We start from the raw sequence: 25631 nt of genomic DNA on the forward strand, positions 1-25631 counted from the left end.
TGACTGAACGCTAACCAGTTATCAAACTCATCTTCCTTCAGACGTTGCTGTGCATTGTGTTTCAGTTACCCAACACTCTACTAAAATGATAGGCTACGACAATTTTATAGCATTTAAGCTTCCCCCCATAGCATGACATCACAGGAAAATGGCAGCTGTGTGAGTATGGTCAATAATGTTGTCTAATGATCACTGTATCAGTAGGCAGCAAGGGTTACAGAAGATAACCAATTATGAGCAACTGCAAAAGTGATATTGGCTATATTAACATAGAAAGAGCATCATATCCTCAACGTCTATAGGTCACAGTAAATCTACTTGTACTCATGCATGCTGTTGGCCTAAAAAAAGGCAGAGGAAGGAGAAGCGTTGTGAGGATTTGCTGAGTGTGCTCCCAGTGTGTCAGATGACAGTTGAGGAAGTAGCTCCTCAATGTGCACAAACCTGAAAGCTGCACAGTGACAAGCCCAGGTACTCAAGAGAGAGAGGCAGAGAGAGAGAGAGACAGAGAGAGAAAGAGACAGACAGACAGACAGACAGATAGACAGACAGACAGACAGACAGGGGTTGGTCCTTCTAGTCCTCAATGTGTGAGTGCCTGTGCGTTAGGGAAAGGAGAATAAGTAAATCCTGACCTTCTGGTATCTGTTGAGGTCATATGCAGGCTCGTGGTGTATAACTAAAAACCAAAGCCTCCAAGCCTTACACAGACACTGCTATTCAAAAACAATTGTAGAATGTTTTTTCAATCTCGCTGAGGCTACGTCTATGTAAAAAATACATTTACATACACAAGTAAATAAATACAAATATGTATAATATAGGCCATATATATACTTATATAGACTACATATATACATACATATTTATACATGTTTATATTAACAGTGCAGTAGAACATGCGTGTGCACGTCAGGTCCGTGCAGATTCTGACGTCCGCTTCTCGTGGCTGATACGTCATGACGCTGCCAGCTGATCGGAGTGAGAAGCCGGGTGTGTGTCTTGGTTGTACGTGTATGTGTGTGTGTGTGAGAGAGAGAGAGGGGGAGAGAGAGAGAGAGAGAGAGAGAGAGAAATACAGATTGAGAGAGAGAGAGAGAGAGAGAGGACTGGAGCAGGACTTGTGTAAAAGGGTCTGAAGTCCTGCGTTGCGTAGCCTACTCCACCACCACGTCTACGCAACACCACTGCTGCTCCGAAAAGTCGATTTTCCACCAGATAGTTGAGTTTTTACATGGCGGATGTGAAGAATACTAACAGGCATCGACACACCCTGCTGACGGTCCGGGACTCTGCCGAGCAGTGGGCGAGGCACCCTGAACTCTGCCGGACCGATCGGAGGAGCAGGAGCGACCCGGCCGGTGGGCAAGGTGGGGCGTGTGACTGTCTGTGAGGCTGTCTGTGTGTCTCTGCTGGTGTAATGCTTGTGCATGTCAGCCTGATTTAGCCTGTGGCGGCTTGATGACCCAGTTTGCGTTGAAAATGTAACAGGGAAACGGTTTTACCACGAGTTTTTTCAAGTAAAATTCACCTCTGTAGGTCTGATTTCTGCCTCCTGCACAATTTGTCGTCGTTAGATTGTCGGACAAATCTGGAACAGATCTTATAGGAGTTCTGGTTGAAGGCCTGTCTGTAAGTCATTCAGATCATCTTGTACAGGCCCAGAAGAATTATGAGCACTCTAGACCTTTGATCACAATCAACCAAGCCCCTGCAAACATTTGATTAACATTTAGGTGATTGACAGTCAAATTGTGGGCAAAGGGCTTTTTTTTTTTTTAAAGTGCCGCATGGATAATTTTGCACATGCAATGGCTGATTGCAGCTTAAGGGCTGAACAAAATGGGCTAAAAAGTCAGAATTATGTGAAGGTTAATACTTAAGGGGGCCAAAAAAACAGCAAATATGCACAGACAGCATGATATGAGTGTTTAAATATTGAGAGTTTTGTTTTTAAGTTAAATTCCAACCTATTTTGAGCCTTGACTCCCACATTACAATATCTGGAAACTTTAGAGAAACAATTTTGTTCTCTAAGCTCTAAACTGTCAAATGGTGAATTGTATAGCAAGTTGATGCAGTTGCGAATATAGGTCTGCATTTATATAATCCAAACCTAAAAAGTGTCTGCATTCACAGGCCTTTTAAAATGCGGTGAGTACATTATAGGCCAAGGAAGAAGCCTGTGCTTAAGTAGGGGACAGGCGAAGATAACTATGGCCGAGTCATTCCTCAGAAATGCAGTGACTCTGGCAGTCATGTGGTATTTCTTATATCAAGTTAAAGAGGAGTTTATGAAAGGGAAAAAAAAAGACTGTAGAGGTTTGGAGAACACGTAACACATTCCTGAAGCAGGTGACGTAACAAATAATTTAGGTCTCCCTGTCCAGATTTGATCTCTTTTATAGGCTATTCTTCAGTCTTTAACACTTAAAAGACAGCGTTGAAAAAGGAATAACGCATAATTAGTTTTTATCTGGGATAAAGGGTCAGGGGGGAAGCTTACTGTGGTGTATGTTACATCGATGGGGCACGTCTTACATAATTGTACAGCCAGAGTTCAATGCGACGGTAGGAATGTGCAAAAGGCTGTGTCACGAGCTGCATTTGTGCCATTGCAACCCAGAGCGTGACATAAGCCACCCTGTCAATGAGGATCACATGGCAATGACAGGGTGTCAGCTCAAAAGCAACATGTGTACTTATGTTGTTCTCACTGACCTCTTCTGTGCTGTTTAATGCATTTATTTGCAGAAGTGAAGCCATCTTGCTCAACTGGGCAACACCCTTCGATCCTATTGCGTGTGCTTTTGGAGGAGGATGGGGCAAGAAGGGATGTGTTATGTAGATTCATTTAGAAAGAGAAAATACAGTCTTTTTTTTCATCAAAATGCCACAGACTGCTTGAGGACAGGCTTTCAGGCCTCTGGCAGCACATTGACATCTCCCAGGATGAATCCAGAATGGCATTCAGCTACTCCACTTAGTAAGAAAAGCAACTTCATGTGAAGGGATCTGAGGGTTAAAGTCAAATAGCCTTTAAAGAACAGCGAGCAGCAGAGCAGAAGAAGAGACTCTCTCTCCTCTATGAACAGTGTGTTACCAAAGCCACCGCCCATCCCCTGCTTTTGTCCCCATTCCCAGTCTAAAATGATCGGTCTGTATTACAGACAATCTGGGGCAGTAAACTCTCTCCCACTGGGCCACACCCACAGCAGAGGAATGCACCTGAATTGATATATGTAGTAGATGGATAACACTCTAATTATAATGCGTTTCCACTCGCGTAGCTGTAGCTGTAGCATGACAGCCGCCAGCTCTGTCGTTTCAAGACATTAATTAACAGATTTGCCTTTTTAATTTTAGTCTTGAAGGTCAGATTGATAATTGAGGAATCTTATCAGCGCATGTGGTATTCTAAAACTTCAGCATGACCTCTAACACGAAAAGTTCAAATTCGAGAGGACCATTCAAAACAGAAGTGTGCTGCTTGTTCCCCGACATCGCATTTGGCGAACTGACGTAGAGAGCTAGCTGGCTAGCTAATGAGCTGGCTAGCTTATTAACTGTGACATTTCCAACAGAATCAATTTCTATTTCAAATTGCTGCTTGGAGTTGTGAATGTATTCAACACAAAGACGCTTAGAGAACTGTTCACAACGTAGCAGACTCACTAATACCTTACCTTGTACACATCTTTAGTGGAAGACGAGAAATTAAGATAACAAGCCATTTTCAATCAGTGCAGACACTGTTAAACGCTAACATAAAATACAATGACTACTAATCACTACGAAACAAAGGAGCACTGATTTCTTTGAAAGCCAAAGGAGAAAAATGTACCCTTAATTTAGCTCGGTTAAAACCCTCATGAACAATGACAACTGAAGGCCAGCCTAAAAAGACGATTACCAAAGGCTAGGATCTAAGCTAAAGTTAGCAGCAGCTACGTTCAAGCCCTTTTGTAATTGTTGTGAAACATACAAATAGCCTGAAATCAAGTCTTCTTTATCACTCTCTAACAGTTTCCAGTTGCAGCTGGTAAACATCTGTGAAAGCAACACAGCGCAACCTGCTGTGTATGATCCTGTTTTGAGCTGCAAAGAAAAGTTTATTTTCTTTTGATGACATACAAGTTATTGAATTACAACGGTGAATAGATTGGCTTACTTGCTGTTACCTGCATTTTAGTTAGTGTCAAAAATATTTCTTATTCTAAATGTGATATAGAAACAACTCCTTGATAACTTTTGAAATGCACACTTTCATGCACACTTTTCAACACTTGAACTTAAGGCTCAATAAGCCACACTTCCAAAGGACAAAAAAATGTCAGTGATCCCTCTATGCATTGTGCGTGCTTCATTCACACCCTCCTGTTGACACATCAACGTTCCTATTTCTCTCTGACACGCACATCCTGCTGGTTAGACTCTAGTGTGTCTTTCCTCTTTCTTATCCTCCCTGCTGTGGCAGAGAATGCACGTCCACAGCCACAGATAAGCACAGTCTTTTGTGGGTTAGACTGTGTGTGTTATCTCTTTATACTCTGTTGAATAAAAGCCTGTCTCAAGGCCTTCCACAATGGCTGTCATGTGGCGCTGTCGGATAAGACCTAGACAGACGGACGGATGTGCAGGTACAGTTTAAGGTGCGGTAAAAGAGAAAAAGCAGAGAGAGACCTTGTCAATGAAGCTACATCCGTCTCATACAGTGCAGACCAGATGTAGATGTAGAGTAGATAGGGAGAAGAAGGGTGAAGGATAGAGGGATGGTTAAAAAAAAAAAAAAGGAGTTGAAGAGACTTTGCGAGCCCACAGCAGCTGGATGGAATTTCTAACATATGCAGCAGGAATGTCAGGAATGCAGGACAGTCTGATCTGAGACCAAGAAAGAGGGTGGAGAGGACAGACGAGTCAGAAAAGACACCAAAATAATAATAATAAGAAGAAGTAGAGAGATGGAAAAGAGTAGCACAACAAACTAAAGTCGGGCGGTTCAACACTACCCATCATTGTGAACAGAAAGATACAGAGACACTGCTTGTGGGGGGACCGTCACGCTATGGAACAAATAACTGATTCAGTTTCAGTTTGAGGTTGTGGCTGCCATAGTTAACAGTTATGACTGTCAGTGGTCCAGTGTGTGGCCCGAGGACTTGTACTGTACGTCCCACTGCCTGACTGTATTCAGGCTAACACTGTCAGGGGAGTGTCAGCAGGCCTGTGTTGGGGAGGGGGGTGGTGGTTCACTTGATAACGCTGCTTGACGATCTTCTTCCAACAAGAGCTTACCTTAATGAACTCACTTTTTAGTATTTTTAATTGTCTTTCCCAACAGCCTCTGTTTTTATGTTTTATTTAGCGAGCATTAGCATGAAGACATGGTTAGCTGAGATCAGTGTTGGGTAACGTTACTTTCAAAATATCTCGTTACGTTACAAGAGTACTACCAGCAAAGGTAATACATTACATTGCTGCGTTATGTGCTGTGGGCAGAGGCGGACAATATTAGGCACAGCTGTTTCTATTAAAACAATATAACAATGATGTTTTTGTCCCTTTTGCCCAAATATTCAACAAAATGGGGATATTTCCACAAAGTATTCCTTGCTGCCATCCCGATAGTTAAATTAGCTAGCTATACGCGCACACACTGACACAATTGTAGGTCTACCCTCCGCTGCGTACACAGCCACCTGACAAGAAGCAGAATCAGTGCAGAAGCAGATTTTCTTTTCTCCTCCCTTTTTTTTAAGTGGAGGTGGGGGGAAGGGAAATACAGCCTTTCTCTAGTAGTGGTTTACTTTAATGGAAAAAGTAACCAAACAGTTTACTTGAATTGCAGAACTAATACTTTCTTGTGACTTGTTACAACAAAAATGTCCTCTGAGCACTCTAACGTAAGCCCAACATGGCTGAGACAGGGAGCACATGGCGTCTTAATTCAGACACTAATGTTTGTGCATACAGTGTTTACAGTATTTATTTGCTTACACTGGGTAGTTTTCTCCCATAAAACACAAAACTGTGTATTTACTGGAAAAGACAACAACTAGACGACTGGTTCTTTTTTTCTCTCTGAAGAAGAGAAAGCTTTATCTTTTCACATTTGTCCGCATTTATTTACTTCACTCTGATTACATTTGTATTACTTTTTATAGGAAATAACAGATAATAACACAGATGACTACAATTGACAATGAAAAATGACCAGTTTTCAACTCTTAACTCTTTTGTCCACAGTCAGGGACTCACAGTTCACTGTGAATGCACCTATCCGCTCAAAATAGCAACCAAAACTATGACACAGTGACAGTAAACTTACCTGCCTTTATCAGCATGTTAGCATACTGACATGAGCATGTAGCTGCACCACCCTGCAGCCCTGCACACAGAGGCCTCTGATTTACTGTAAATTCTTGTTTCCAAGTGGCCAAAAGCAGTACTGAAACAATCCCAAGTCCTCTGTGGCCTTAAAGTGCTTCCTCCATAAACCACCATTTTGATTTTAAAAGGCTTAATATTATATCATAGTTAGCAGACAAATAAAGATAACCCTATAGATATTAAATTGTGTTTCATTTAAACTAACCTGACTCAGTTATAAGCTACTTCATAGCTGTTCCTGGTCTGCTGGACAACAACTAAATAAATACACATGTAGTGTAAAGTATGAAAAAATGTCAAACTAACACAGTTCTGAAAGAAGTGAAGCCAGAGGGAGTGAATGATCCTTTGATTTAATTTGAAGTGTAAATCAGGCCCAGCAAACAACATTTCTCAGTGGTTTTTAAAAGATATGCGCAGTGGTTTTCAGGATGGGTGCTTTTTGCAGTGGAAAGGTTGGTCAGGATTCTCTTGAAAAAGATCTTGTACCTCAACTAGAATATTTCCCTGGTAAAATACAGGTTATATATATATTTTTTTTTAAATCAGTCACAAGTCCAAACATGCTGTCTGCATACTGACTCATCTTTCTAAAGAGTCAGACATTTGTCATGCAGGTACATTTGTTGGGAGAAGGATAGAAATCATGGTGTATTTTCTATATTGATTGAGGTTACTTTAAGGTTGCAGTAAATCAAAGTTAAGTGTGAGACAAAATCATTTCTCACTGCATCGGTGTCTGTCGGGTTTTAAGTTTGGTTGAGTCTGACCCAACCTTCCCCTGCTTCGCAAAGGCCACAAGCTACCAGACACAGAAATACCTTAGATTATTCTGGTTCTCCCATACTGCAGGAATGTGCAGCACATGTTCCACATCGACATCCAAAGACGTGGAGCTTATCCATAAAATACATTAACATCACCACATGATTGTATTGATTCAATATGATTTTCACTTGTTAGTTACTAAGCGGTCAGTTTGCAAACTACAAGCAAGTTTAACCTCACAATTTTACAGACAATTATCAGTGAATGTTTATTTATTTATCAAAATCTTTTTGAAAAATATCTGTTTAAAATCTGTGTTGGTTTTTTAACAGTAAGACACGTGTGAGAGGAAGTCATGGTGCTGATTTGGTTCGCTGTGAAATACAACCGATAGCTGTGATTAAGTTAAAGATAGCCATTTTCTTTTTTTTTTCTTTTTTATCTGGAAAACACCTGAACATTTATTTGATTGATCAAGGTTTCAAATAGAAGTAGGAGTTGGACTTCTGGAGGATCCTAAGATGCTCGCTACCATGTCGGCTCCTCTTCGTCATACCCTTACACATGCTTTGTAACCACGGTAACTGACAAAAATACGTTGTGTAGTTTTCCACAGGCTAGTCTGTGATCCTTTTTTTTAACTAAAAGAATATCTAAGAAATTCTTGCTGGCACTGTGTAACATTCAGAGGCGGATGCATGTACCCGCTCCTGGTTAACTGACACATGATCCTGTGTTCATCTCCACAGTCATTTTTACACATCAGCTCATTTCACCCACTTACTCACAGCTGATCACGCACACACAGGCTTGACTGCACCCACTTACTGTACGTGTGTGACTGGCTGCAGGCCAGCTCATACCCACGCTACTGGAGCATTGAGTTTAGAGGAGGAAGTTTAACCATATTTTCCTCTTTCTCTGCAGGAATTTGAGCACCTAAAGCAGGCGAAATGAAGTAGAAGGCCTGGCCGTTTCCTGGGCCACAGGTTTCAAACCCTAACCCTCTCTGGCTGACTCCCAGCAGCCCCTCACCCTCCAAGGCCCCTAATGGCTGACACACAGCAGTTCTTCACTGGCAAGCTTTATGTTCCTGTACACATGCTAAAGCTGCCAGCTGAAGAACTGCTCTGGTCTGCCCTGCGCCGGACGACTCAAGAAGAGGAAGCGGATGGGGGGATGGGGGGTGGTGGGAGATGTTGGTGGGAAGAAGACTGAGGAAGTTTTCCACTCACTCCGGAGTCAGATTTGACATGCAAGATTTGAACAACCATTGTTTATATTTATGCATTTGATGTGTCACTTTCAGTTTGTGGTCGCACATATTGTTGAGTTCTCTCTTTAAAAACCTTCTTAATGGTGTTTTTCTGGTCCTTCAATAAAGAAATAAAACATGTCTTGTACTTTTTGTTATTGTTGTGTACCCTATGGGAAATAAAAGACATACCAATACTGAAGCCCCCCCCTTTCTTCCCTTCAAAAATAACACATACACAGAGAGGCACACAAAATATGTATGTCTCTCTTCTTTTAACTCTGAAGTCTCTGGTGATTCCATTAATGGCGAACAAGAAAGAGCAGAGTAAATGCTCTTTTGAAGTCAAATGGCCTCAGATATGCAATGACTTCACAGTCTTTGTTCTCTGGGAGTCTAATAACCACATCAACAATTCAACCAGCTACCATTCAGTCAGGACTGTACAACTACAGTCAGAATGTAGTTACATGAAAGATGAAACCAGAGGGAGGACAAAATCACAAACCCAATGTCAGATCTTCAGAGCCTGAACAACTGTTTGAAGTGATTTCTTCAGTAATGACAAACTTCAGGAAAACGTTTTGGGTTCCTATTTCAGTCAAACAATTATTTTACCCAGTCATCACTTTAGTCAAATTAAATACTTTAAATTCTGACTTGTCCGGATATAAACCTGATTTTTAGAGTCGATGAAAAGAGTATTCAGCACTTTTCTTCACAGATATGAATGAACTTTGTAGGTTTCAGTTTAAAGAAAATAAAATTTGATTGTATTCTTACTAAAGTATTTTTACATTGGTAGGTAAATCAGAGGAAAGATATCTGTACGTTTTTTGACTGTTGCTTCACTGTTAAAACTCAAACTTCAGAGATTTGTACAGTTTTCCAATAATGACCACTAGATGGGGTGATAATCCTAGTAAGACAAAGGTTGAAAGATGGCTGAGGTCTTCTTATTAAACAGGGTGGGGTAAAATCTCAGCTGATTGGAATCCAATCATGAATTAGGATTGGTTTATTAATAGGCTTTGTTAAAAGTATATTCACAAAATATGGCTTTCTGTTATTAATTTGAATAATGCATGAAAATACTGAAAGGAGGCTGTGTTAAGATGTTTATCTAAATCTATATTATAAAGTCAGCTGGAAAGAGAAGGTGTGCCTGTTTGCACTGTTCTTATCAAACATACTGCACATACAGAAATGAAAGACTGTCATAAGAATGACATGTCATAATTAATTAAACATAAATTATTGTAGTCTATAAATCCTTCTCTGTTGTTTTGATTTAGACTGTTTTAAATACTTTATTAATCCCGAGGGGAAATTCTGGTTAACAATCTGTTATTTAAGAGACATGCTTCGGTTTCACACGCATGCACAAACAGGACCTGTGGACATGCATTAGAGCAGAGATGTCAGAGTGGGGCTGCTACACTTTATTTTTTTGCAAGTTTTTTCTTACTTTTGAGAAATGTAAACATATGTTTCCCTTATCAAGTAAGTAAATAAGTTTATTTATATAACACCTTTCAAGGACAGACGTCACAAAGTGCTTCCTAATAAAGAATGAACAGATATGTTACAGACAGTCACATAAAATCAAATACAGACACATCAAACAAAGGCATGTCTGAAGTGTACGTAAAGCCCCTTTGAATTGAACAGAAATTCACTGAAAGGTTGATTTTGATATGAACTGTGATCAACCTGGACATACACAACCATCATACAAAACTTTCTTGAAAATATCAGAAATTACTCAAGGAAGTTATTTTATAGAAAGATGTATTGTAAAGTGTTTAACCAATGCCAACAAAGTGCTGTTAAAATAATGTCACCTGTAGCAGAGGCAACACGTCTAACCTGGTTGTATTTCATTCCAGTAAAAGTAGATCTGCTTAATTAAGCATCATGCGAAAGCTATTGGCAACAGAGAATAAATGATAAATGTAAGTTGATGCGCAGGCTAACTTTAACTTATTGTTGTTCATATTCATTATATATAATTGGATGCGAAACAACTTTAAAGGACGAGGGAGTCGATGACTGAGTTTCTTGTTAATCTGGCAGCATCTGATTTTACTGGAGAGCCTGAGTCAGCAGGGCGTGCATCTGTTGAAAGGCTTGTGTTTTTAATGTCCACCGTACCCCTTTCTTCCCCTCTGTCTCGCCCTCATCACACCCCATGCGGTGTCCTACATGCTGATCCAGCTGATGCCCGCGCGCAAATGGAAAGCTTTTACGCACCGAGCGTGTTCACTCTAAAAGGGGTTTAATTGTTGTTTTTTTGCTTTCTCACACGACTGTCTGCTGCATAAGTAGGTCTCGCACACTGGGGATGTGCTATGGAGATCTAAGGGATGCGGTAATACCTCACATAGGGGGTGTGTGTGGGGGTGGGGTGGGGGGTAAAAGGCAAGGCGTGCGTCCGGAAGCTCAACGCTAACTGAACGCAAAGAGGGACTCAGACATCAATAACATCTCGCTCATCAATAAGACATTTTGATGGAGTTAGACTGCTTAATTAAATAGGTTGCCTTGAAGGAATTAGGCTTTCTGAATTCATAATATTTAATCTAATGATCCCCCCATGGAGAACATCTGAAGGAGGACTTCTCAGCAGCTCCATCCACAGGGAAGCGGCTCGTGCAGACACACAATAGCACTTGGAGATTTCTTATCTTTCAGTGATGGCTATCAACACTGATGCTGCCTTCGGGAAAAGCGCCCTCGGCGAGAGGGAAGTTTCAAACCCCACCGACTTCCAGGACACGGAGAAGCTGCTGAGCACCACGATCAACGAGCCCACTGGACAGACTAACATCAAGCCGTCCGACTCCTTCTCGCTCACCATCAGAGGCAGCGTCCGCTCCCTGGACTCAGACCAGAACGGACACAGATCACCGCTAAAGTCGGGCTCCATCGGGCATCTTACGGCCCCACCCAAGTCCTCGTCCCGGCTCAGCTTGGGTCCGCGGCACTCACCGTTGCCACCCGGGTACACACCCCGGGGTTACATCTGGCTCGCAGTGTTGTCCTGTTTTTGCCCTGCTTTGCCGCTCAACATCTGTGCCTTGTGGTATGCACATGTGGTAAGTGTTATTCTTCTTTACAGCGTTCATCTTCTGTGTTTAGAATGCATGGGGATATGTTAATTGCAGTTGTTGTTCTTTTCAAACAGTAAAGGTCTTTTTCATAAAAGTTAATTCTTGATCACCTCATTCTCTCCTATCAGTCCAGGTCTGTTTTCCTAACAGGAGACATTGAAGGAGCAAGGAAGTACAGGCGCCTGTCCATGCTGCTCAGCTGTCTAGCAATGCTGCTGGGTGTGGCTGTCACCATCTTCATAGTGTTAACAATAGGTATGAAGAGAGACACAAAAGCAATCACATCGTCACTCACAAACCTCTGTGTGCAGGTGTAAATCTTAACTTGTCTTTTCTTTCTCAGAGATCCAGCAGTGATCTAAGTGATGGAAGGAGTCGCACAACAGGCTCCTTAAACATCATCTGATCACCAATTTGCACAGAAGAGAGATGAGGAAAAAAATGTCATTTTGAAGATGACAAGCACAAAATGTAAATATCTGAAAACAAACTGACAAGACACTGACACACAACATATTGTTTTTTTTTCTGCTACAGACCAAAGAAAGAAAAGGAAAGAATTTCCAGGCTGTTTCTCTTTTTTTTTTTTCTGGACAACACTCATCCCACAACTCAGGAACAATGGATAAAAGATGAAGAATTCATCAGCTGTGGTGTCAGATCATCAGACAACACAACCTGGGGAGAAAGTTTGAAGTGTTAAAACTAGTGTTGCACTGAAGTAAACTCCTGTACAGAGATTTGGATGGCACTTATTGTGCATATGCATTAGATAAGAGGAAGACGATGAATGCTATCATCATTATCAAAAAACAGTATAAATAATACAAAATGAATCAGTGCATCTTTAGTCTGTAATGTCGCAACTGCCTGCCTCCTTTTGATTGAACTTTTGCAACAAAGTACAGACTGATTCTTCTTTTGGGACCAGAGAAGATTCATTAACTCATTTCATACACTGTTTACATCAAGTTTAAATCTCATGTGCATTTCATCAAATCAATGCCCGAACTGCAGTCATAGTGTGATATCTTGCTTTGCGTGCTAACTATGATAAAACTGAAGCGGCTGAACTGCCTGGATCTATTCACCTCATCACGATATACTGCAAGATTTGACTGGGACTGTTCCACCTATATGCACTGTTCTGGCATTCTGATGTTGATGTTTCTATATTTATACTGTATGACTGGTTTACAGTGCCATAGTTCTGCATGTCTGTCTGAAATAAACTTGAATGAGCATGACCAACTTCAAAGTGAGCCGTTTACCTTTATTTTATCAGACACCTACCGTAAAGAACATCAACAGTACAACAGAACAGTAGTAAAATATCATACATTTATACACAGTTTCAACGACAGGATACAAACAGCCATGTAAAATTACAAGTTGGAAATGTTCATAATTCTGAAAATAAATAAACTCCTCAGTCTGATAGCTGAAACCCTTTTACTTGAAATTAGTAATCTGTTTTAAAAAGCTCTGATTATATATTTTTGATTTTATTTTTATACTTTCAACTTCCTTACAGATAATAAATCAACATAGGAGGAAGAAAAACATTTTAAAGTCCTGCAACCATTGTTCAGAGTTACAATAAATGTGTTCTGAAAGAAAGTCTTTTATTCTGACCATCAAGTCAGTGGAAAGTGTAGAGCAACAGCAGGATGGTGCAGACGCCAATCACCCCGCCTAGAATTAAAGAGTCCCGCCTCTTGCGCAAATTGATTTTCTGGATGAGGCTGTTGATGGTGGGGAAACGATCTGAGGGGCGGGAGGGTGTGGTGAAGGAAAAATAATTAAGATCCGAGGCGGGTTTCCCTTCCATGCAGTGAGTAAGAGACAGAAGAGAAAGCAGTTGGTGAAATACATATAAAATGCAGCCTAATGCTTCAGTCTGCTGTCAGTCACACCAACTCTCCCTGTGAGTGATGTTATTCCTGATCCATGTCCACACTCACAGTAATTGGCTCTACAAAGATGTAACACAAATGTTCTGCATCAGCCAAACTTTAATCTTAATTTCAACAAAGAGAAACAAAAGAAAGTCATGTGAGGAGAAAGATAGACCGAAAATGATTCAAATGATAAAAGGATACTGGCCAAAGTTGTGACCCTGGTTTGAATGGACTTCAACATCCCACGCTGAAATGTGATGTTCTCTTTGGTAGCCATGGCGATACTGGAGGATGAGAAACCATGAGGGATTAGTGGCAGGAGAGGATGCATATAGCTGGCTAAAAGACTTGAACGTGCTGTTTTTGCTCATGATGTGTGTCCTTGTGAGTGAGTGTGTGTGTGTGTGTGTGTGTGTGTGTGTGAGTGTGAGAGTGAAAGAAGAGAGGAGGAGGGTGAACGGAGTAATAGTTACCTTATTGCATTGTCAATAAGACTGTCTGAGCTGTGAACATAAAGAGAAGAGAGAAAAGTCAAAACAACTAAAACGTCCTCTTTCAGAATGTCTGCTGCAAAGATTCATTCCTTTAAGATTTTCTAACGTTCTATGAACATTTTACTGCACAGAAATCAGCATTCATCACTTCATTTTTAATTTCAAACACACAGTGTATAAGAGTCATGAAGTGATACTACAGCACACAGGGAAACCACGCAGCTCTTTGGGTCTATTATCATAAAAGCAGCACTTCCTGTGAGAAGTGCTGCTTAATGGAGGATGATCAGGATCTGATTAGTCAAACATGTGGAACCTACAGAATTGTTAACATACATGCATCCTGGTGCACGCTTTTAACTTTTTTTTTAGCAGCATATAAACAAACAGACACACAGATGGAGGACAATGAGGCTGTACATGGTTAACATCGGCTGCTGTAAGCTGCTGAGAAAAGTGACGCACAGAAAAATGAGGCGTTGAGCTACAGAGCCTAAAAGGGCAGCAGCGTGCATCCTGGCCGACTCCACTGGAGACCAAAAATCAATACTGAGCTTTATACTTCCTCCATCTATTTGTCAACCTCTCCCACCATCTATGCACTGCCATCCTCTGCTTTTTTCTTTCTTTTCTCCTTTAACTGGCCGAGTCCACAATGCAAGCAACTTGTTACTTTTGTTGATGTTGTTTTTCTCTTTAATTGGTTAACTAAAACAAACTTCAACAAAAAAAAAAAAAACTCTGTAGTGGTCGACTTAAGTCAGTCATCGACTTGACTTGATGGTTATTGAAACAGTTCATGGTTAATTCAAATATACGACATGATCTACAGATGTCCATAACAGTATTAGGCCTCACTTCTGAACAGTACTTCAAAAGGTAAAAATTAACTCACTCAGCAGAATAATCAAGTAAAAAACAAAGCCCACCAAAGAAAAAGATCATAACAAATTAGTACATCCACTTCAAAACATCAACCTTTTGAGGTGTTGCATGTTTAAATGACTTTTTTTTATTTTTAAACTTTGGTTGACAACAATAACAATTTGGTGAAACGGGTGGAAAGTTTAATTTGCCACAGAAGGGTCATTTTAAAAGGAAGCACATCTGGCTTGTTATGGCTGACTGTATGAAACACATTTGAGAAGCACTTTGATTTTGAATTTGGCCCGACTGCCACTACACAAATACAACACAGCCAAATATTTAGAAAAGTATTAAAAACAAGACTTCTCCTGACTTTGAATGTTTAAGTAGTTATCATTTCTTAAACTGAAATTGACAGAAAATTCTAGATTAATCAATTTCATTGTGTCCAATAAAATTATAGAAAACAGTGAAAAAAACATGTCACAACTTCCAATATGTGGATATCCATATATATATATACACAATATAAGGTCATTAACCCAAAATGTAAACATCATAGCAGAGACAAATAAATATCACATTTTAGGAACTAAGAACCTCAAAGTATCGATAATATAATGATTGTTTTAGCAGATTTACTTTCTGTAGATTGGACAGTTTATTTGAGTATTTGTATTCAGTTTCCACATGTTGGTACAAAGTCAATGTTGTAACAGCCGCTCCCATTTAGAACAAATAATGTCAATCTCTCAGAACAGGACCAATTACAGCCAGTGTTGGGAACAACTCAAGATCTACCGGTTAGGGCAAGTGCATTACCATCAGCTGAAGTAAGATCCCGGATTTACAGTATATATATATGTGTGTGTGTGTGTGTGTTCATCATCTTTATGTCCTCAGGAAATCACTGTCTAAGGTCTTGAGCCCCTGTAAAACTGAGATCCTTTCTTAGACATGTTATTTTTATATTGTGACCTCAGCAAAGATCAAACTGACTCACCGGCTTAAATATCAAAGATATCTAAAGTAGTTATAAGTTGTATTGTTTCTTTCCAGAGATTGTTCTGAGATACATCGTATTCTTTCTTCATTTTAAACTGAGCACTGGGAGTATGAAGTCAATCAGAGGACTGTCTGTATCAAAGGATGAAATATGATATATGATATTCCCAACATGTTTCTATAGTTATTATCTGTGAGAACAGTGTTATAACCCTGGGTCATATTTGTGCATTGATCATGTTTATTGTGGCGTGTTCAGCTCTGTCTCCTCCCCTGCAGTGTATGGGTGTGTATCTGTGTGTAAGCACCACTCCCTACACACTTCCACTCAGTCTGTGCACTCGTTTGAAGGGTCCGCCACATTGAGTGCAGTCTAAAACCTCAAAGTGTGGAGTGACAGTGAGTTGTTAAACCCCAAGAACAATGAGTCTGCACCGCTGCTGGCTTACTGAACAGGTGTAACACCTTTCATTGTTCATCATGGAAGACGCTCCATACTTTAAGTTCCACAACACCTTTAAATGAGATCAAAATAAAAATAATCTCCACTAAGGAATTCAGGCTAGTGAATTGATGTATTGTGACAGAGTGACAGCAAGGTGGGGCTGTAATCAAACATACCGACTGAGCTGTGATTAATAGTCTGTCAGGTGTTCTCTTCATCCATTTCATAAAGAAACTCTTAAAGTGTTGGCAATGTGAGTGATATGGCAGTTGAAGGTAATGCAGGCAACATTGGCTCAGGTAACAACTGCAGTGTGTCATTTGTGGCTTTGACGCTTTCATGACTTCTGATTAGAGATCGGGACTACAATCTGTTTTTTTTTTTTTTGTTTGACATTTGTATCATTCTTTGAAAATCAACAGGAGGAAGAGGAGTTGAAATAAATGTAGGCAACGCTGCAAACACAAAGACTGGGTTCAACGCTGGAGGCCTGAGTTCAGGAAACAATGTTAACTTTAACTCATGTAAGGCTGAGTTTCATTTGACAGTTAGAATGTGATCAAGCAGATGTTTGGAGGTTGTAGCGGTGTGTGTTATTTACAAACAGACGAGTATCACAATTCAACTTCTCTGTTCAGTTCTCTAAAAGATTCTTGACTGTTTTCTCTTTGTGACCGTATCTCTTTCTCTCAGGAAATCTCAGAACAAAAACCATGGACCCGATGTTACATGACATCCTATAATGGAAAAACAATGAAATATGGGATATATCAAATGAAACTTCATGACGGAAATAAACTCAAAGATGTTATTCTTCTTACACATCTCTGTTGTGTTCCCTGTATTGTATCATAATTAATGTTGATCAACGTTACTGCTACTATCTTTATTAAACTTGTCTGGGACAGTTAGCATTCAATTATTAGCATGTTATATGATGTAAAGTAAAGCATGACACATACAACTAAATACAGCTGAAAACACACAGGCACTGTATAGTTGACATTGTGACAATAGTCCTAAACTTTGCTGATTTAAAAGGCGGTTTAAGTGGAAGAAATCCTGAAAGGTATATTCATTATGTATGAATGTGTCATAACTTTACAAACCTGGACTCACTGCTGATGATTATAAAAGTTTTATTGCTGAGCTTCTCAAAAAAGAGTGTATAAAGAAATATCGAGAATGAGTGATAGAAACTGAATATTATGGCGTAACCTGATCATTAGAACATTGCCCCTCCCTTTATTCTGTTGTGTTTATTGATTTTGTCACTTAATTCAGGCAAAACGGTTTGACATCATTGTCTGTATAGCAACTAGTAATGTTCAAATTGAATCGTGATTTCTTATTCTTAAAACTGTACACAGTGGAGGCGCAGAAAGCCTAGTAGTTATTGCACATGCCCCATGTACGGACACTAAAGTCCTCCAAGCGGGCCGGCCTGGGTTCGAATCCATCATTCTCATTCTGACTCTGTATGCCTTTATTTTAGAGATAGGACGGACCAAAAGTTAACCTTAAAAGAGGATGTGCACTGTGTAAAACAGACAGATAACAATAAAATGAAAAACATATAAAAATGTTTCATGTTTGTATGTTTGACACACAGGGGTGCATACGAAAAAATGCAGAAAATCAAACCTGTTCCGAAAAGAAAGATGACTGATAAAAGTTTCTGAGTCAGTGTGCAAACATGATACACACAAAAATGAGATTATATTTCATTGTTAACCTGTATCAGACTCCTTTGGGAATCCACGACTGAGAGTGGCCCACATTTAAAAAGACCAGACTGTGACTTTTGCTTTTCTCACTGTCAGATTTCAGTAACATAGAAACACAAAGATCAGATTCAGGTCACTTTTGGCTGCAGTGTGACCGCAGCCTGAGTGTAACCATGTAAGACATTATTTGCGTGCAGTAATGTGAGCTGACGCTGAGATTTGTCAAATGTAGAGTCTCGGACACTATCATAACCAAAACAAGTGTAAAAACAAGCAACTTCTTCTTTGAAGAACATCTTTTGATGTTTATTTATATGAAATCAATAATATAAGATTACAAACCTAAGATGTTCTAACAGGATGGAGTCCTTGTGGAAATAAGAAGTTTCAGCTTACCTAGGTTACACAGCTGTTATTTCACTGTGTCATGAACATATTTAATCAATATTTAGTTCATCTTTTTTTTCCTAAGATTTATTTTTTGGCTTTTTGTGCCTTTGTTGGAGAGATAGGACAGTGGATAGAGAAGGAAATCAGGGAGAGAGAGAGAGAGTGGGGAATGACATGCGGGAAAGGAGCCACAGGTCGGATTTGAACCTGGGGCGCCCGCTTGGAGGACTATAGCCTCCATATATGGGATGCGCGCACTAACCACTGCGCCCCTATTTAGTTAATCTTTAATGATCTTTTTAGACTCTATATTAGCAGACATAAATGTTTTTAAGATTGATGTTTGGGCTTTAGACTTTATTTAGATAGGATAGCCTACATCATTCTCAGAGAGCTGGGAGAGACATGAGGTAAAGGAGCCGCAGGTGATAACCTTGGCCGCCCGCTTGGAGGATTATAACCTCTGTATATGGCACACGGCCTATTCGCAAGGGCCGAGGCCAATGGTTCTCAAGTCGTGGGATCGGGACCCAAAAAATGGGTCACAGAGCTGTTTTCAGTGGGACGTAAATGTGTGCTGGTTCTTTCATCTGTGACACATTTTGTACCATAGAGGTTCAAACTGCACTATTTTCATTAAATAAATCTGATTGGTTGAAAAATCTCAGATATTTGGGTTGTGATTTTTCATGAAGGAGTAGTTGGTGGGCACTGAGGCTAGACCGCTAGACCTGTTGAGTCCCACTGGCCTAGGCTATCAGCGCCACAGCAGACAACAAGTGGTCAGTGAATGGAAACATTTTGTTCCCTCTTTTATGCTATTTCACTTTCTCTTGTCTTTAAAGTCCCCTTCTTCAGGTTTTTCATGAGAATGTTTGAGAAAAGAAAACACCCAAACCATCTACCACAGGAAAATGTGGTTAATAACATGTCAAGTAAACCACTGACGTGACTGTTAACATGTACACACGACCACACACATGTAGCACATTTCCGATCTTCAAGTTTCTCATCACCACACTGCCCACTCAGTCTAGCCTGGGAACCAGAAGAATCTGTAAGCTCATTATTTATTTGCTCTGGCACAGCATGTTTTGGTTTATGCCTTATGACATGTCAAATATATGTATTATGATGTGATAAAAGTCTTTTAAATTGCATTTGATAACTAGCTACTGAGCGTAGAAGCTGATTGGTTGTGTAAGTTGATCTAATTGCGTTTTTAGTCTGTGTCATTGATAACAGCCATGGGAAACGAGGCTGCTCACTCATTGTCAAGTGAGCATTCACAATAATGATATGACAAGAGTCTGAATTTATACACACAAACAAATAGTTATAATGATAGGTATAATAAATAAAGATGCAATGCTCTCTGACACAGTATGACTTTATTTTACCTACTGGTTGGAGGCCCGCCGCCCGGGGATGACGGCCATGTATTCACACCATTTTGAAGCTGTCAGATGAAGCTCAAGCCATCAGCTCTCCTTAGATTAATTGTTTCCAATCAGATTTGATATCAATATTATTATTGATAAAAGACTTACTAAGATCTTGTATGTTCACTGTTTAAAGATAGAGTCAGTAGTTTTATCTATACGGAGTTTCTCCTGCCAGCCCCTTAGAAAGCAAGTCTGATGTTACAACGCAGCAAGTGGGACGACGTTTATACCCTGTGACTGGTGCACAGTGAAGGTGCATAGAGTGCGACTGCAACGATCTCTGTACATCAATAAACGGCTGCATTATGCTTTCTGTTCTCCAGTATATTCTTCTCTGCACCTTTGTTGAAATTGGACGTAGCAATACATACAGGCAAATATTCTAATTATAGCGACGTGTAGCGGCCTCTGTTGCTTTGTCCTCCACTCCCGTGTCGTTCCATTTACAGCATGTCATGGCTTAGGAGAGCAGCATACACAGCAACGATGGTTTCTTTTTGAGTCCATTGTGGGGATTATTCAGGGAACTACATTATTGAGCATGAACTTCACACTCAGAATGTCAATTTAAGTAGCAGTGGACAGCAAAGTGGGTCCACTTTGGAAGTAGGAAGTGGTTTCAGTGATAGCTCTTGGCTTTACATAAATAAATAAATAAATGAATAAAACCAAAAATCAATTCCCAGTGCTACTTAAAAACAAGTTGTTCTCTTACTTTCTGAAATGCTCATGCTCCTTCAGGAAGAGTTCAGTCCGTCTGTTATTCACTCCTGAGCTGCTCTTGTAGGACCTGAGTAAGAAAGCAAAAGTGAGAAACCTCCATGATGGGCAAGTAGGACCAACAGAGAGGGACAGAGGAAATGTAATGTGTTAGGGTCACTTTTGTCTTAATTTGACAAAGAACGATGTTAGTTTAACTGAGAAGGTCATGACCTGCAACTAATGTCCCTGGCTAGAATAAAACCGAGGAAACGTCATCACCACTGGACCACCAGAGAAAGACAAAGCTTCACCATGGAGATGACAACAACAATAACAACAATGACAATTCCACACTTCAGATTTAAAGCATGTATCATGGCACCATGTTTACACATAATTAGCATGAACAAACTAAAAGATATAGAAATGTGTTGATCATTCATCCTAGATTTTATTGGACAAATATAAAAACCAAGTGTCTGCCAATAATGTTTCCATCAATTGGGTCAGCAAAACTATTTGTAAAATGTATAAACCTTTCTGGCCTCCTAATCACAAAATTGGATAAGGTTTTAGTGATGTTTTTTGACTTAATTTTTTTTTTTTAATTTAGAAAAGGTCCCACCTTAGTTGCACAATTTTCATTAATCAAACCAACATGTGTGAAAACATTTTTTTACTCCCTCCTGTTACTGATGCCATCTACTTCCTGCGTGTTAAAGCTTTTTAAGTAACTAGCTCTGCTTAACCTATTACTCTGTCCTCCCTCTCTTATTCACACCATTCCCTCCCTATTTGGACTGATCATCAATTAATCAGTTATGTTCTATACTGACGCCCCTGTTCTCCGTTCCTCCACACCCCTCTTCTTTATGAAGACAATTAGAGCTCACTCTAGTCCTTTTTGTAAGCAGTCACAGACACAGTAGATCAGGATAATGTCTCTTCCTCTCTCACACACACACTCTGTCTGACTGGTCTTTTGTTCATCTCCTCTCCTGATAAAGCAATTCTCTGCATCAGGTCGCCCAGATGTAACCACCCTCACTCAGCTTTGGCTGAATGAAAGCCTTGCGGTTTGATTTACAGTAGAAGGCACTTAGGAAAAGTATCCCCAGAGAAAGAAAGAGATACAGACACAAAGAGGGAGGGAGAGAGAGATACTGACAGAGAGAGAGAGAGAGAGAGAGAGAGAGACAGAGAGCAGAATGAGATTAGCTAATAAGAGGAGGTGCTTCTTATTAGAGGATGAAACATGATCGAGGGAATGGAGACCATTAAAGGGTGGGGGAGTTCAGCATTCTCCTGGACTAGTCTGCCTCCTCCTGGTTAAGTATAACAACACAAGTCCACAGTGAAAGAATGAACGCTAAAGCTGAAGAGATTATTCTACTCATTGATTGATCATTGACAGAAAACACATAGCCAACTACTTCGATAAATTTCATCCTTGAGTTTCAGCCTGTTCAAAATAAAGATGTCCTTCTTTTTTATATGATACTAAACCAAATATATTTTAAACTGGAAAAGCAAGACACTTAAAAGCAAAAAAAAGTGTGAAAACAAATAAAAAAGATAAGTAAATAATTATGATAATAAACAACAGTTGCAGCTGTGAAATAGTGTCAATATCAATGCAATTACTAAAGAGTACTCCATTAAAGATAAACACATCATTTCTAATATCGTATTTTCCTTTTCCTGTTCATTTTAATTTCAAAGATATTTCTGAACATTACTTGCCAAATATTTTCCGAACATAATAATGGACTGAATTTAGAGCACATAATGACCAGTTCATAAGTTCAGAAGGAAACATGCCAACATGTCACACACAGTGTGGATTTGTGCTGATTTCTTCTATCATGTTAACTTCAATATATTTTAATAGTGATCTGCTGCTTAGACAACAGAATTAAAATGCACAATCAGTGTGCATTTATATTGCATCTCAATTCCACTTTTACACAATAAGAAGACTTGTGCCCCAAATATGCAGATGCAGTTAATACTTAACCCTCAATGGATATAATGTTAAATTGAGGAACAGTTAAATAAGCAGCATGAAGAGACTGTAAAGGACTTGATGGAGAACAAGTCGATATAAAGCCCTATGGTCAGTAGGGTGACTATGAAACCAGCCTCTAAGGTTCTCTAAGGCAGACTGGACTGTGTAGTTGCATATGCCTCGTCATACAGCTCTTGTTTATTAAATAAATATAAAAAGACGGGAAAACTGCAAGTTTATAGTGAATAGAGTAACACATAAGAGGTTTATGTTGCATCAGCTGACACTACACAATGTTTTTTTTATTGCCAAGAGATGTATGAATGTGCTTACTCAATGTCTCTATGGACAGAGCCAAGAAGGTCTTCTCGTTCCCGCAGGCTGAAGAAGTTGGTTTTGGTCTTGTGGAACTCATGAGTGTAGTCCTACAGGACAATGCATGACAAAATAGAAGTCAGCAAGACAAGATTCTACTGACAGAAAGAGATAATGGGAGCTCACAAAGCAAATGTGTTTAAGTGTAAGAAGTGTCTCTTTTGAAACAAGGAGAGTATTCAAACCAACCTGTAAAATGTCTCTGTGTCTCTGTAAGGTGTGCATCAATGCTGCGTTATGCGATGAAGATCCTGGAGTGTTTGTGTATTCGGCCATTTTATCATTGACTGCTGTAAGCTGCATGAAAGACATTATTAATAATTTAAGTTAAAATTGGAAGTGAAAGGAATTTTAGTTTTGAAGCAAACATTAATAATTAGCATTACAGTAAGTATAAGCAACAAGTCTAACAGACTAGGCAACCTATGTATAGAATGAACAGCAATTCTCAAAGCATATAATCCCCAAAATGACACAGTCAAAACAACCCTCATCCTCAGCGAGAGAAATCGAGATGTTGTGATGTTATGTGTGTGTGTGCTCTGTTTGTCTTACTTTTGACAAAAGCTGCTCCAGCTCAGTAGTCATGGCCACAAGCATATTGTTGTGACAAGAGCCAGTAGCATCGGACCTGATTAAGAATGAAAGGGAGAGGATGCTGAAATACATTTTCATGTTATCTTGTGTCAAACACTATTATACAGTTAAGCATCAGGCAGAAAAACATGAACTATAGTATGCAGATCAAGTCTGACACAATTATCAGAAACATGGAGCTTTAATGTTATACCCAGGTGCAGTAAAAGTCACAATACAACAATTGTTGCTGACCTGCTGTCTCTTGTCCGCTGGTTGCCGCTGCTGTAGCTGGTGCACAGCTTACTGAATGAGACCAGTTTGAGATCCAGCTCATTCTCCAGCTGTCTAGCTTGTTTACGCAAATCTGAGTAAACAAACAGGAAAACACTAAGACCTGATGTTTTAAAGAGGACATAGTTTACCTCTTTTCCACCTTTTAAAACTGTCCCCCTGTAGTCTAAATGAAACATATGTGCGGTGGCCAAAATATAACATGAATCAAGTACCAGAGGAGGTTTGTGACCCTGTGTAAACTCAGCTCTCTCAGAGCGCTCAGTTTTAGTGTGTGTGTCACTTTAAATGCAATGAGCCACCCCTGAGTTTTCCCAGTAGACATCACTCCTGTAGCGAGAATAAAAGTACCTAACTTTTAATCTAACGCTACCCATGTCTCCTTTTCCACATGTCAGGACCCATTCATCCTCCCCTCCAATCAAATAACGCTCAAACCAAACCCAAAACCCAGGCTGCAGTCAACGTCCGCTAAAACATAATCATTACACAAACTCTCACACCACAACATTGTTTAACATCCACATATTCAACACATACCATACACACTGCTCAACTCCTCAACTCTCTTCTACCTCTCAAGTCCCCTTTACTAAGCACCTTCTCTCTATTGCTTCTTTCACTTTTTGTATCCTTTCTTACGTATTTCATATAGTTTTGTAGTTTTTCTGTCCGTAGTATGACGTGTGTCTATTGATGTCTTAGTATTTTGCTGTCTTTATTTGTTTTATTATTTACTGTATTTTGGAGTCGTTGTTCTGACCATGTCTGTTTGTTTTTCATGTCCCTCATTTATACATCACCAGTTTGTCACTTTATTGCACCTAATAAAGAAAAAGGACCCACTCTCTCTCCCCGATTTCCAACGCTATCCTCTGTCCTGTCTCTCTAAAAAAAAAAGGCATAACATTTTTTTAATATTTCTTTTTTAATGTCTGCAGTATTTCATTTTCCAAAGCTGCAATTAGTTTAGAAATAATAATTATTTTTTGATTACTACCCCAAGTTTTCATATCCATGATTTGAATAGAAAATGTGATTCTAAAAAGAGCCTTCCAACATGTGTGATTCATTTTGCAAACATAATCTGTAAACTATTATCAGTTTGTTTTGTTTTTAAAAAAAGAGTTATGATCAGAAAAAAAAAAGAGGAAGGCTGATGTAGAAACTTTGACTCAGACATTTAAATGGAGTTCATGGATGATACTAACCAGGATTACTGCCTCAGTGCTTTCATTGGTACAATTTGTACCACAAAAACTTAACACACTTAAATAAATTAAATTGAATAACATAATTTAAGCAAGATATCCAATAAGACATTCAAATTATTTTGGTTTAACTTTTGAATTTGTAAACTTTGTATAAACTGATTGCTGCATTGTTGCATTTCCCCCCTAAAAACCTTTAATAAAGAGTTAAACAGTTCATACCGATAGATTAACTCAATACAATGTAAAGCGAATACAAAAGGCACAAAAGGTACGACCGTAAGAAGTTGACAACTGCAGGTAACTTTTTTTTAGTTTGGACTTTGACCACCAACAAAGCTAACAGGTTAGCTAGCAGCTGAAACATACGTCGTCTCCACGTATATGAAGACATTTTGGAAATGTATCTCAGAGAATGTTAACTGTTTCTAACCGGAATCACTGAGAAACAACAAACTGTGCACATGCTGGCAGTCGTTTTATATTTATGCTGAAAAGTAACTTACCTTCCCAGTAGTCGCTGCTGGTTGCCATTTTTGTTGTTGACATGTCGTCATCAGCCGTGAAGCAGAAATAACTGTCGGAAATGTCTTTGGAGTGACAGCGGCCTCTAGCGGTTTTCAATAAAAAGGGTTACAATAAAGAATCTCAGTCTGACTATGTCA

The 25631-nt window shown here is 39.5% G+C and overlaps 2 protein-coding genes and 1 long non-coding RNA gene across 5 annotated transcripts; 2 read left to right on the top strand and 1 right to left on the bottom strand.

Annotated features, from left to right (window-relative positions):
• The first annotated feature begins 1007 nt into the window (after window positions 1–1007).
• LOC109985224 (uncharacterized) lies at window positions 1008–8615 on the top strand. The gene is made up of 2 exons (XR_002278014.3): window positions 1008–1370; window positions 8086–8615. It is a non-coding gene; the product is annotated as an uncharacterized lncRNA (long non-coding RNA).
• A 2244-nt stretch (window positions 8616–10859) lies between these two features.
• On the top strand, window positions 10860–12784 carry LOC109985341 (trafficking regulator of GLUT4 1). Of its 2 annotated transcripts, XR_010668687.1 has the most exons (4): window positions 10860–11511; window positions 11655–11781; window positions 11870–11969; window positions 12064–12784. XR_010668687.1 is itself a non-coding variant. In XM_020635642.3 (3 exons), exons 1-3 carry the CDS (start codon window positions 11110–11112, stop codon window positions 11881–11883), a joined length of 543 nt encoding a protein of 180 aa, XP_020491298.1. In that variant the 5' UTR covers window positions 10860–11109; the 3' UTR covers window positions 11884–12784. The 2 variants fall into 2 exon arrangements, 1 of the variants encoding a protein (XP_020491298.1); XM_020635642.3 differs by having other exon boundaries at window positions 11870–12784.
• LOC109985342 (Golgi SNAP receptor complex member 1) lies at window positions 12779–25533 on the bottom strand. 2 transcript variants are annotated; one of them, XM_020635643.3, is made up of 9 exons: window positions 25473–25533; window positions 23717–23828; window positions 23441–23516; window positions 23075–23182; window positions 22844–22935; window positions 20516–20590; window positions 13901–13930; window positions 13629–13711; window positions 12779–13293 (listed from the first exon to the last, which is right to left on the bottom strand). In XM_020635643.3, the coding sequence occupies exons 1-9, from the start codon at window positions 25513–25515 to the stop codon at window positions 13169–13171; spliced, it is 744 nt and encodes a 247-aa protein (XP_020491299.1). In that variant the 5' UTR covers window positions 25516–25533; the 3' UTR covers window positions 12779–13168. The 2 variants fall into 2 exon arrangements, with proteins under 2 accessions (XP_020491299.1, XP_065819200.1); XM_065963128.1 differs by lacking the exon at window positions 25473–25533 and adding an exon at window positions 24602–24620.
• Between the last annotated feature and the right edge of the window lie 98 nt (window positions 25534–25631).

Source organism: Labrus bergylta, chromosome 14 (assembly GCF_963930695.1).
Source record: "Labrus bergylta chromosome 14, fLabBer1.1, whole genome shotgun sequence".
NCBI lineage: Eukaryota > Metazoa > Chordata > Actinopteri > Labriformes > Labridae > Labrus > Labrus bergylta.